The 13,213-nt window shown below is 33.0% G+C and overlaps 1 protein-coding gene across 1 annotated transcript; it reads right to left on the bottom strand.

Moving 5' to 3' along the window:
- Positions 1 to 3,118: 3,118 nt before the first annotated feature.
- Positions 3,119 to 12,637, bottom strand: RpS25 (ribosomal protein S25). Its single transcript, XM_067276002.1, has 4 exons — positions 12,546 to 12,637; positions 5,692 to 5,781; positions 5,409 to 5,592; positions 3,119 to 3,247 (listed from the first exon to the last, which is right to left on the bottom strand). Exons 1-4 carry the CDS (start codon positions 12,546 to 12,548, stop codon positions 3,171 to 3,173), a joined length of 354 nt encoding a protein of 117 aa, XP_067132103.1. The 5' UTR covers positions 12,549 to 12,637; the 3' UTR covers positions 3,119 to 3,170.
- Between the last annotated feature and the right edge of the window lie 576 nt (positions 12,638 to 13,213).

Genomic DNA, 13,213 nt, shown 5'->3' with positions numbered 1-13,213 from the left:
ACTGAAACGAGAAAACGTAGCATATAAAAAAAAAAAAATAAAAAATAAGCGAATATTTATTAACAGTTTCAATTAATTCAGTTTATTTTTAAATAGAAGAAATTATTTCTTAAAGAGAAACAAATCGTCTTGCATTTGACAATAATTTATAACATAGATTGAAGAAATATGAGGGAAAATCAGTGAGGGCTAAACGGGACCAAAAATTTGTAATATAGCTCTATATTTTGTGGGAGTATGAAATATCTTCATATTGCAGCGAAAATGTTCCCTTTTTTTGTTTTGTTAAGCTACGGCAACGCAACACTTGGGCGATCTGCCTAGGGGTGCCTTCCGGGTGGAGGCCTTTTTTAAGAGTAACTGTCCCTATTCGGGCGTTACAGACGTGGGTAAAATCCGGAAAACTTCACATGGCCAGCCGTTCTGGCGAAACGCGAACCCACGACCGAACTCCCAGTATTCAGGGAACGGAACCGCTTGATGAACCGAAAATGTTCGCAACCGTTTGAATGAGAAAAATCTTGGATATCGCTGGATATCGCTTGCATAACCAGAAGTTACAATAAGCCTTAATTAAACACTTTGATTTTTCGGTGACCGAACACCAGTATTCAGGGAACGGAACCGCTTGATGAACCGAAAATGTTCGCAACCGTTTGAATGAGAAAAATCTTGGTCCACGAGCTCTTACTACGTTGGCAATAACGTTACACAATAATCCTCACATTAGTCTCCTACAACTGGAAAAAGAATTCGGTGCCTCTAATCGGGGATGTCTGCAGAAAACTTTCCAGGGGACACAGTTATGGTCGAGGGTGTAAGGTTACATATCTCAATCACTTTTATGATTATAATGGAACTTTTTACTCGATCCTAAGGGGGGGAGGGCAGACGCCCTTGGCTCTATGTTTACAGCACAGTACCATTTTTATCAAGAGGCTGACCATGCTAATCCACTCATTTCTTGCAATTGAACTATACAAAAATTTCAGGATGACGCTACATTTTTCAACAGTTTGATATTCTCGGATGAGTCGACTTTTCATAACATGGGCATCGCCAAGAGACATAAGTCATTACTGGAGCAGGCAATCCTTGCTGGATTCGGCAGATGGATGCATAACATCGGTGGAGTGTCAAAGTACGGTGCGATATAATTCCTGCACATAATAAATTAGCCATTTTTTGTTTATAAGCTGTATTGAACGGAAATTCTTATCTCGGTTGTTTAATTGAAAAATTTCCCACAGTTTTAGACCTACAGACACGAATGTCAATGAGATTTCATCAGGACGGGGCCACACTGAATTTCTTAAAGGTAATACGAAACTATTCGGATTAAAAGATTTCAAGGACGATGAATTCGACATAATGGATCTATTATTTGGCTGGCCAGGTCTTCCGAATTGACACATATATATATATATATATATATATATATATATTTTTTTTTTTTCTATGGGGTTTTAATTAAACAAAATTGGTTAATGATTTTTTAAATAAAAATTCAGAATCTTCTGCAAAATATATTTTTTCAATGTAGTAATTAAAAGTATCTTAAATTCTTACAAAATAACAAATTAATTGTATTAATTATTAATGAATCGATAAGAATAAAATTTTCATGTAAAATAGTTTATGACAGCTTCTAATTATAATGGGTACGTTCGTAAAGTCAAACGCGTAACGAATCGTTCGATTAGTAGTCTCGCTCAGTGCGCATGCTCTGCGGTGATGACGTTTCGAACGAAACTAACGAAGAAAATGGCGCCCGACATATCGATGTTTCTAAATCTGCTCGAGTGTTTAAATTATGAATTAAAAAGGTGAAATGGTTGAAATAACTGTCCACTCGAAGCAAAGAAAAATATTTCGGATAAGGCTGCACTAGCAACATTCATATTTTCGATTTTAGAAACAGCAATTTAGTTATAAACGAATCGTTCGAAAAGTCTAACGAAATACAGTAGAGCGTCGATAAGTGGAACCAATTGGGGACTGGGGTCCTTCCAGTTTCCGACTTTGTACGAAAAATACATTAACCTGTCCGATGTTCAAATTTTTCTCCGTTGCGTATCGCTTCCTGTTGAATTTTTCTCCGTTGCGTGTCGCTTCGTGTTGAATTTTCGTCGATTTTAAGCCTAACGAAAATTTTTTATAATAATCATCGAGGCTATCGTATCGTTAAAAATTATTTCTGCATTTGTACAAAATAAATATATTAAAGAATATAAAAAACATGAAAATTATACTTTAGAAGTAAATTTAGTATCAAAAACATTTGATTCAGCACGACAGTCCGACTAAAAATTGTTCCACTTTCCGGTCATTCCACTTATCGACGCTCTACTGTAATAACGATGACGTCATTCTCGATTAACTCGTTCGACTTTACGAACGTACCCATTGTAAACTGATTACACAGTATTTTTTAATTTCAAGTTTCTTTTAAAGACATTTTGATATTCAATATGACTTAAGTTGAACGTATACAACAAAAACATCCTACACGACTACGTATTATTTTGGTACTTCATTATAAAGATTAGAAAAAGTTTATCACCCCAGTCTTACTCTAGCGGCGGATGGACGAGCGGTCAAGGTTAGCAGCCTGCCGCCCCGGGATCGAAAAATCCCCAGGAATTTTTCGGGGGGTAGTCCGTCCGGACATGTCGGCCCCGTCCGCCCCATTTATTACAACTATATTTATCGATGCTAATATTCTGAGATCACGTGATGACGTCAGAATTTTCGGGCCTACTTCGTTAACAAGTCCGCCCTTGGTCGGAGTCGTGTAAAAATCTACCGACTCAACAGCCCTGCTATTATTGCAACCACAAAAACCACCGTGTTAAAACCAGTTTGAATGCTATCGATACCCGTGGCACGAACTACAAGTCAACATATTGGTATCAGCTTAATTTAATTCTGATTGACATAGAAAGTTACCACATCTGACCTTATATCTGAAGACTCTTATTAATCTTGTTTGAAGAATATAGTAAACTGTTCAAAGCATTTCTCAACAAACCGATGCATTCTCTTATTAAAATAAACAGTTTGATTTATAATTGTTAAAAAGATTTAAAAGTGCATAACTACAATTAAAAAGACTGCATCAGAAATGAACAAATTGTTCCTTTATTACATTATAGAATACACATTAATATCTATGTGCTGTCGTCAGCCTTTGTTGTTCTTGTGTATATTATCTGGCTGTGATGTTTTACCACTTGTTTGATAAGACCTGTAAAAAAAAGTTCAAAATGTCATAAAACTAATAAATGTTTAAGATTCCTTTGTAACACATTTTCATCTGTATATATATTTTATGTAACAACACTCGGCAGTACACATTAATATTTAGAATAATCAAAGAAAAATTGTGTAATAAGATTACTTGGCAAATATTCAATGATAATATGACCAATATAGTCTTTTTTAAAGCTCTCACAATTACACAATGTAACGAAAAAATATTTATTGTGACATTGTAACAATGCTGAACTGCATTTTAATTTATTTAATTTCAAATATATGTTCTCCACCTCAAATTAGTAATGACTCGCCCCTGTACGTCACACTTTTCCATTAACAATAGAGTTGTGCTAATCATCTAAACACCTTTCGGAGGAAAATTTCCAAATCGAAATAATGCGACCCTCTTAAGGTTTCCGTATCTGGCTTAGTCTTTCATCTATCTAACTCCGTTCTCCAGATTAAGGAAAGACAGTTAGACAGACGACAGTGGGAATTTACAGGTCTACAATTTTTTCAAATTCCACCCCAATTAGTGCTCAAAATTGTGTTTTGTAGCTTTTAAACAATATTTAGTTCTAACACATCATTAGTTAATTAACTACATGAAAACTTTGTACAAAATAAACAGTATGATCCTCTCAAAGTTACACCAGATGATGAAAATATGTAAATGCGTTAGATTTAATTTTCTACTTAAAGGATTCATCTTTAAGTAGAAAATTAAATATAATGTATATGCATGTCTACTGTAAGTTTTAATTCAATAATTAATTAAAATTCAGTTTATAGAGATAAATTAACAATTCAATAAATACACAAATCAACATCAAGTTATATATTGTTATTTCATTTATACACAACTTTTCTTGCATGCAAAATCAAAACACTGCGCACCACTGATTTCAATTAAATTTTTTGAAGTGAAATATACTATAGTTAAGTAAGAAATATAAAATATTTTATTTCAAAATTAAGTAGATTCTTAGTAAATAATATTCTAAGTTTAAATCATTTCAAGGATTCTAATGACTGATCAGTAGAACCATTTTAAGATCTTGATATAGATCTTATAAATTTATATCCTTAAATCTGTAAGAAAGTCTAGCTATTATGATAAAACAATTCTCAGATAAAATTTTCTGTGATATATAGTGTGCAGTATTAAATTCAAACTTGCTCTGGACATTTTCAAATCTATATATATATATATATATTTTAACTTCAACACACTGAAACACAATACTTTTATATGTTCTCTAACAATACTCTAATAGCTCATTCCATAGATCTTAGCCAGGTTGTAAAAATGCACAGTAGCAGGAACCAGCCTGTTTACTTAGTACAGGAAATATTGTCAACAAATCTTTTATAAGATTACACGATACAGAAAACATTTGCTATATAAAAACACAGAATTACGATGACATTTTTAAAAGATTATAAACAAACACAGCTTTAAAATTGTTAGCACTTCTGATAAGACAAACTTACCATCATTGGTGAAAAATTAATACTTCTAGATACTTCAGATGTTCTAGAATGCCTGTGCTTGCCTGGTGATAAGTTTGTCTTATCAAAACTGCAAGCGATGCAAGTTTTTAATGTATTAAAAATAAAAAAGGACAGCTTTTTGCTGTTTTTTATACCTGTTTAAAATCTTATCATTTCGAACATGATTATTACTGTAAAAATTCTTAACTCTTCCATTTATTTGTATTCTATAAAAGTTTTATAACAAATCCATAGAAAAATTAGTTTATACATTATAAACTAGTTTTCTTACTTGGCCTGAACATGTTGCAACTTTGATAAGTCATAGCAAGATACATTGTCTGCAACCATTTCAGGCAATGCACATTGCAATTTTTATTCAATCTTGCTTCAGGAGAATTTAATTGCTGTGGCTTATCCGAATTGAAAGCATATGCACCACCACGGTAAGTACGATTGCATAACTGCAATTCCCGGACGTAAACAGCTTATTACCTGGGTGTGCACTCTAAGTCATACTTAGTTTTCACACTTGGTAGCAGAGTGTACACTCAACCTTTTGCCCAAAAATGTTGCAATGTGCTCAGGATGTATTATGAATTTAGCAGAAATAAATTTAAAATTTTTTATTTTGAAAAATGCAAATTAAAACCAACCTTTTTGCCTTAATTCTTCCAAGGCTCTCCGAGCGAGTGATCCCCGGACCTTCAGTCTTTCGGAAACAACCGATGGCGTAATCAGTTTATAACTCGGAACCTCCTTTAATAATTTTTCATAAGTTGCTTTATCAAACAATACTAAATTGTTCAATTTGTCACGGACTTTTCCTTTAGACCACTTCTGCAATATTTATAATTTTCAGCATTAGCAATAATTGAAAAACAAAAATCTTAAATGACACATTTTATTACGTGTGCATTTAATGAAAAACTAACACACCTTCTTCTTTGCTTTTCCTCCAGAAGAAGCTCCTTCCTTCTTCTTAGTTGTTCCTTTAGTATCTTTCTTCTTCTGATCTTGCTTGGGTGGCTAAAAAAAAATTATAATTTTAAAAATTAATCTAAAGACTTTAAGTAGTTTACTTTCATCTTAAAAAAATTACATCATTTCTCTACGTGAAATAATATGTCTAGTAGGAATATATTTATATCAACATTTAATTCATAGAGTATTCCAAAACATTAACAGAATATTAGAATTAAGTCAAATGCAAAATTTTCAGATTTTTGCATTTTCTTCTACAAACTTGTATTTTCAAATTTATGTTTAGATGGACAGGTTGTCTTCACCAATTAGTACTATAAAATTGCAGAATAATGACACAAGAGAATTGCCACCTTTGGAATATCCAGCTAGATTTCAATATCTTATTACAAGTAAAGCCTATGATCACTAAGAAATGCTTAATTATACAAGTGTTGACTCTCTTAATTATTTTTCAAGTGGGGAAAATTTGTGACAATTTATTAATTAATATTTCACCTAACACTTGTGTCCTTAAGACAAATGTAGAGCAATCACAAACCCTATCTGCAAATAATCATTCTATATGGACATGTGTCTTATGATGGCAAAGTTATTTATCTAGCTGGATGTACTGTACTGTACATGGCTGGTTACCCATTCTTAAATTTTCATCATATGGAAATGAATGTAACTGGAACGGTTGAATACACAGACAATCTCGATGCATCATGTTTTCACGTATATTGCATACAGTTTCACATCACTTATAAAGAATTCTCTAGCTATTATGGCAACCAACCACTACACAATATCTATCTGAACTGGTTTTATAAAGCATGTTGCCAATAAAAAACTAAAAATTGCTGACTACACTAACAACTGGCAGTATCTCAATGGCTGCCAAACACACATGCCCTTGTGTAGTAAATTCAAAAATATGTCTGGAAACTTGTGGATATGAGTTCAGTCATAGGTGTAGGTGTGTTTGGGTCTGAATGGCCTAGTCTTTTTTAGAACTTAAACCCAGTCCAATAGTGTACACATTCACTGTAGACATCATACATACAGCAAAATCCCAGTAATGAAGGTAACTTACAATCCTTGCTGCTCAGATATTGAACACTGTACCCCAGATATAACTGTCAATACACACTTCTTATGACACAATCTGCAACCAGCCTTGTGGAAGTAATTGGTACTTTCAGACTTCTGCCCATTAATGTGCACAACAATGCTAATTATCATATGTCAGCCATTGTGACAAACTTGTTCTGTTGACAGAATTGTGGATGAGAAAGATGTTACACTTCCCAGACAATTCAGTCCCATGCATCTCACTGCATTCCACATATTATCAACAAACACAAAATGGAAATGTTATCAATTTATTTGTAAAGATGAAGGAATCTCTCCAAGGATTTAGCTTTAAGAAAATCCAAGAGAGAATGTGTTGTAGACTGTTCTGTGAAGAATAACAACAAATCTGAGGCTGCTGACAGCATCCTGACTTCCATACCAATGGCAAAGGGTGATATACTATCTGATATAGTTTCCATGCCAATGCAAAGGTCTGTAGATTAATCTTAGTTCTATGTTAATGTTTCATACATTCACATAATTCTTGTTACACATGCACACACAGAATTGGTATTTATTTAATAAAGCTAAGAATTTTTAATGTTTTTCAAAATTATAAAATGAAGTATGAAAATTTATGAGTCAATCATGGCTGCCAGTCGAGTACTACTAAATACAGCAGCTTTCTAAAATGTGTACTTCGAAAAAGATTTTAAAAACATGAAATAAATATAAAAATATTTCAGTTTAACAGGCTAAATTCCTTAGTTATATTTTAAAAAATAATCATCATCATCAAAAATTTAACTTATAAACTAACATATTGCACATGCATGCATGGGAAGTTCATTGAAAAAAAAACCAGAAAAATGCTAAAAATCACTACAAAACTATTATTTTGTGAAATCACTCCTTTGTTTTCTTCTACCAGTAATAAGGAACTGATATAAAAACTCTTGCCAGTGTTAAAGCCATCAAGCTTGAGAAAAAAAGATGATGTCTTGACCATTCCAAATAATAAGTTTCCAAATTTTTTAAAAGTATTTTTCTTCTATTTTTCAACAAACTTCTTAGCTATCCCAGATGCTTGCTAGTGTGGCGGTACGCCATACTTTTGTATATACGCAATAGTTATAAGCCTAACATTAATTCCTCAATTCTTTGTTCTTTATTTCCACTATTTCTCGATCTTTTGATTTTTCACTTTCCTTGCGGGTGGGGCAGTCTTGTTCCAGGAATTAAGGCGAAAGACAAATAGAGTGAAAAGACCCCAAGGCACGTAGAAGGGAGTAATGGTCAGTCTTGGTGAGGAGCTGAGACAGCGCAGACTGCGACATAGAATCCGAACAGTTTGTTCAGCGGAATGGAGATAGGACTGGGATTGTCTGCGAGAGAAAAGAAAGAACTCCATGTGCCAAGACCGAGTACAAGGGACTCTTTGAATATCCTCGGATTATTGACTGGAAAAGAAGAAATATACTAGCCAGCAACTTGAACATAATTCCCTGACCCGAAGATCTTGAAGACATATCATATCCTGGGTACCCCCTATACTTTCCTTCTTATACTTCTATATATCTATTTATCTTTTCTTTTTCCTCTCTATAGTTTGTAAGTTAATTTTTAGTCTTAGTTTATAATATTTTGGATATTTCATTGTAACTCATTATCGTTGAGTCGCGTTTCTTTTGTGTGATACCACATGTTTTCCCTTTGTCTACCCCCTTCTTCGTCTACACATGTGCGAGGTCCTGAGTTGGAGTCCTAAAAGAATCCTGCATATCATAACGCAAGGAGAAAAAAGTGTTTTGTTAAAATTGTTTTTTTTTCCTATAAACATAAAGTTTTGTTTGTCGTATTTCCTGTCCTTTTGTTGGCCATGCACTCTCGCAATCTAACACTAGCATGGTGTGTAGCCACAATTGTTACACTGATATAAGAATTATTCTATTTAATTGTACGATATGTCTTTTCTATTTTAATAAGACATTTACAAGTAGGATTGCAAACAGTTTTTACATCGAACCAGTACCACTGCCTATACTCCACGCTCTGCATTGTCAAGGTTCGCTTCGACCAATGCTCAGCACATAATCGTGCACTTTGCATCTCAGCACCCCTAAAACTATAACACCAAGTGGATACTCTAAGCCAGCATAGCTAAATAGTTAAATGTCCATAATAGCCATAAGCCATGGTCACACTTTATGATTTCCAGCCGCCCAGGTAATTGCAACTGCGACAACTGTTCTTGTTAACTAGTATACCCTCTTCAAAAACTGGCATGACTAGAAACAAAAATTTTGTTCTACTCGTGCCGATTGTAAATGCACATCCAATCAGCAAATGCCTTTGTGACACATCACATGGTAACAGCATTGAAAAAAGTTCATCATCATGGTGGAAAGTAAGAGAATCGATACTTTTACAGAATCTAGATTGATTGAGCTTATTCAGGCTCACGAATGCCTACGGAATTTTAATTCTTCATTTTATCAAAGATTTTATCTCTGTATTCTCACTAGCTCTATCAAAATAATCACCTTTTTTCCTTTGTTCATTGCAGAAAAGGAACTGCATGCCATTTTAATAAATGGCTAAAATTCCGCAAACACTCTGAAATAGAATGTAAACCATCAGTAAACTCACAAAGGTAGTCAAAAAGATACTACTGTAATTTTATTGGTTTATTATTCGCATTTTTCACCGGATGCTCGCCCTCTGGTGTTTAAAAACAAAACTATTCTATCTGGGTTGTTTGATTAATTCTTGTGTATTATCAGCAGTAAATATGAATAACAATAGAAAAAGCAAAGCTTTCTGTTGCGTTCCAAATTGCAATTTCAAAGATTTACGGGAGCCTAATATAAGTTTTCGTCTATTCTCACACGAAAAACAGATGATTATTCGGAAATCGGTCGGTTATATTTATGAGCTTCTCCGAATTGTGAAAGAGTGAATTAGACTTAAGAATTGGCAGTTTCCCGATTGTCCAACTTTACACGAACAAGTTATGCAGTTAATTTTAAAAGATATTTTCTTAAAGTTAAAATGCCAGTTATTTTGTATGGGACACAGGGTCGGATTTAAGCATTTCGAAGCCTTAAGCTGAATGTAAGTCCCCTTACCAACCCTTCACAATTTTAGAAGTCAATCATAAAAAGAAAAAAATTAAATCGGACTATCTCTCTGATTCAATACAGTTATTGGAAGAAAAAGATATGAGGTTTCACTAGTCTTCTGTTTTATAACTGAATTTAATTAAATTTTTATACCCATTCCTTTAAAAATCTTTTTTAAAATTGGTTTTATCATTTTTTTAAAAAAAGACCTTACGTTAATTCTTAGAAAAAAATTAACGAAATACTACACAAAATAAAAAGTAAAATATGTTTTGTTGGTTTGTAAAAAAATGTTTATTACAAAATTCGACTTTAATTTTTTTTTGTTTGTACAAATGTTTGAGGCTCCTTGAAAGTCGAAGCCTAAGCAACAATTTACATAGCTTTTTACTTGTAAATCTGGCCCTGATAGGAAAGTGTCAAAGCTGATGTTTTTAACACAAAGGGCAGAAATATGTATAGAACGATCTCGCTCACTTGCTTCGATACCACATAATGACGTATCCCGCTAGCAATAATTGTTCTGCTACTATAAAATTTCTCGATAAACAGCTACAAGCAGCATATATCATTATATCGGGCAGTAATATATGATTAATTTTACATTACTAGTTACAAGCGACCCAGATAAAGTAGCCATTTTGTAAAAATTCAGCGCCCTCTATTCGCGTTTTTCATGAACTATAGAGGGCGCTGAATTTTTACAAAATGGCTACTTTATCTGGGTCGCTTGTAACTAGTAATGTAAAATTAATCATATATTACTGCCCGATATAATGATATATGCTGCTTGTAGCTGTTTATCGAGAAATTTTATAGTAGCAGAACAATTATTGCTAGCGGGATACGTCATTATGTGGTATCGAAGCAAGTGAGCGAGATCGTTCTATACATATTTCTGCCCTTTGTCTTAAAAACATCAGCTTTGACATTGTCCTATCAGGGCCAGATTTACAAGTAAAAAGCTATGTAAATTGTTGCTTAGGCTTCGACTTTCAAGGAGCCTCAAACATTTGTACAAACAAAAAAAAAATTAAAGTCGAATTTTGTAATAAACATTTTTTTGCAAACCAGCAAAACATACTTTACTTTTTATTTTGTGTAGTATTTCGTTAATTTTTTTTCTAAGAATTAACGTAAGGTCTTTTTTTAAAAAAATGATAAAACCAATTTAAAAAAAGATTTTTAAAGGACTGGGTATAAAAATTTAATTAAATTCAGTTATAAGACAGAAGACTAGTGAAACCTCATATCTTTTTCTTCCAATAATCGTATTGAATCAGAGAGATAGTCCGATTTAATTTTTTTCTTTTTATGATTGACTTCTAAAATTGTGAAGGGTTGGTAAGGGGACTTACATTCAGCTTAAGGCTTCGAAATGCTTAAATCCGACCCTGTGTCCCACACAAAATAACTGGCATTTTAACTTTAAGAAAATATCTTTTAAAATTGACAGCATAACTTGTTCGTGTAAAGTTGGACAATCGGGAAACTGCCAATTCTTAAGTCTAATTCACTCTTTCACAATTCGGAGAAGCTCATAAATATAACCGACCGATTTCCGAATAATCATCTATTTTTCGTGTGAGAATAGACGAAAACTTATATTAGGCTCCCGTAAGTCTTTGAAATTGCAATTTGGAACGCAACAAAAAGCTTTGCTTTTTCTATTGTTATTCATATTTACTACTGATAATACACAAGAATTAATCAAACGACCCAGATAGAATAGTTTTGTTTTTAAACACCAGAGGGCGAGCATCCGGTGAAAAATGCGAATAGTTCATGAAAAACACGAATAGGGTAACTAACATGCGTTGGAGTTGCAATGCCAGCGAACAATGCATGACGACAAAAAGACGCATGCAACTCGCACTTGCACATGCAACTGGAAATCGCACAACATGACCACAGCTTTAGAGGAGCACATGGTGCGACTCGCCATCACATGCAGCCGATTTTGAAGGGCTATATCCGGCAAAGGGTCACATTTAGAGGTATGGTTTCTTTGACATTTTTGCTCCAACAAGCATGCTCTATAGCTCTGTTAAGGTCCCAACAGCGCCATCCACGTCTGCAAATATACCCGTTGGAGGCTAATTGTTTTATTCTAGAAACAATAAAATTCAAATTTATCCATTATTCAATATATAAAAGTTAATTCGACTAACTGATCACAACTAGTTATTATATTTATGTTCATAATGAGTTAATATAAATAACAAACATTATTTTATACCGAATATTTACCCAAATGTTAAATTAACAAAAACTAAACCAAAACTGCGCGAAAACCCACGTTCTCTAAAATCGTAATTAATCCAGCCATTAATTTAACCAATTATCACTCGAAATTGAATTTACAGTTTAATCAACGAATACAATGTGGTTAGAATTCGAGAAACTAAAATATATTTTCCAATGTTAACTTTTTATATAAGCATCGATCAATATTCCAGACTTAGGCTTAATGGCCGATCCACGTGGCCTACAAATATTAAATATAAATAAAACTAAATATAATCCTACTTTTAATTTTTTACATTTAATTTTTATTCCTTATTAAATTTAAATATAAATGAAACAGAATATAAAAATTTACGTTTAATTAAAGATTTAATAACTAACCATTTTGCAGCCTTTACTTCACGAGCAGATCTTCCGATACAAAAGGCCGTGAATCAACATATACGGCCCTGTTTCGTTATCGAAAATCTTAACTAGCCGAATAGCCAAAATGTAGCCAAAATGTAGCCAAAATTTATTTTCATTTTAAAACATTTATTTTTTTTAACATAGTAATTAGAATTTAAGTAGAATTAATTAAGTAAAATTTAATATAATTTAAACATTTTTAAATATATATATTTATAAAGTAGTTGATGTATAAACAGAATACGGTCAGTCCTCTACTTACGAACTTAATCCGTTCGTAGCGGTCGTTCGCAAGTCGAAAAGTTCGTAACTCGAAAAGACGATGTTTGGCGCAAAAACTCAAATACAACGTTGTTTTTACAATTATGTAATGTTTAGGCTACTTGAATAATGTTGAATTAAGATTGTTAAAGGGAAGTATAAATTCAAATTAATCACATGTACAATACATTATTTATTAAAATTACTCATTTAAAACAACTACAAATGTACTGTACATATGTATGTACTGTGAATGTTTTAACGTAAAACTTCGAAAATAAACTTGACTATACATAAAAAAAACCAACTGCACTTTGACCCGCCATCTGTCGGCTTTGTTCGTAACTTCGAAAGTTCGTAAGTGGAATGTTCGTAAGTAG

This window comes from Centruroides vittatus, unplaced genomic scaffold, assembly GCF_030686945.1.
Source record: "Centruroides vittatus isolate TY-2023 unplaced genomic scaffold, ASM3068694v2 contig_658, whole genome shotgun sequence".
Lineage (NCBI taxonomy): Eukaryota > Metazoa > Arthropoda > Arachnida > Scorpiones > Buthidae > Centruroides > Centruroides vittatus.
This window is presented reverse-complemented; position numbering and strand designations above follow the sequence as displayed.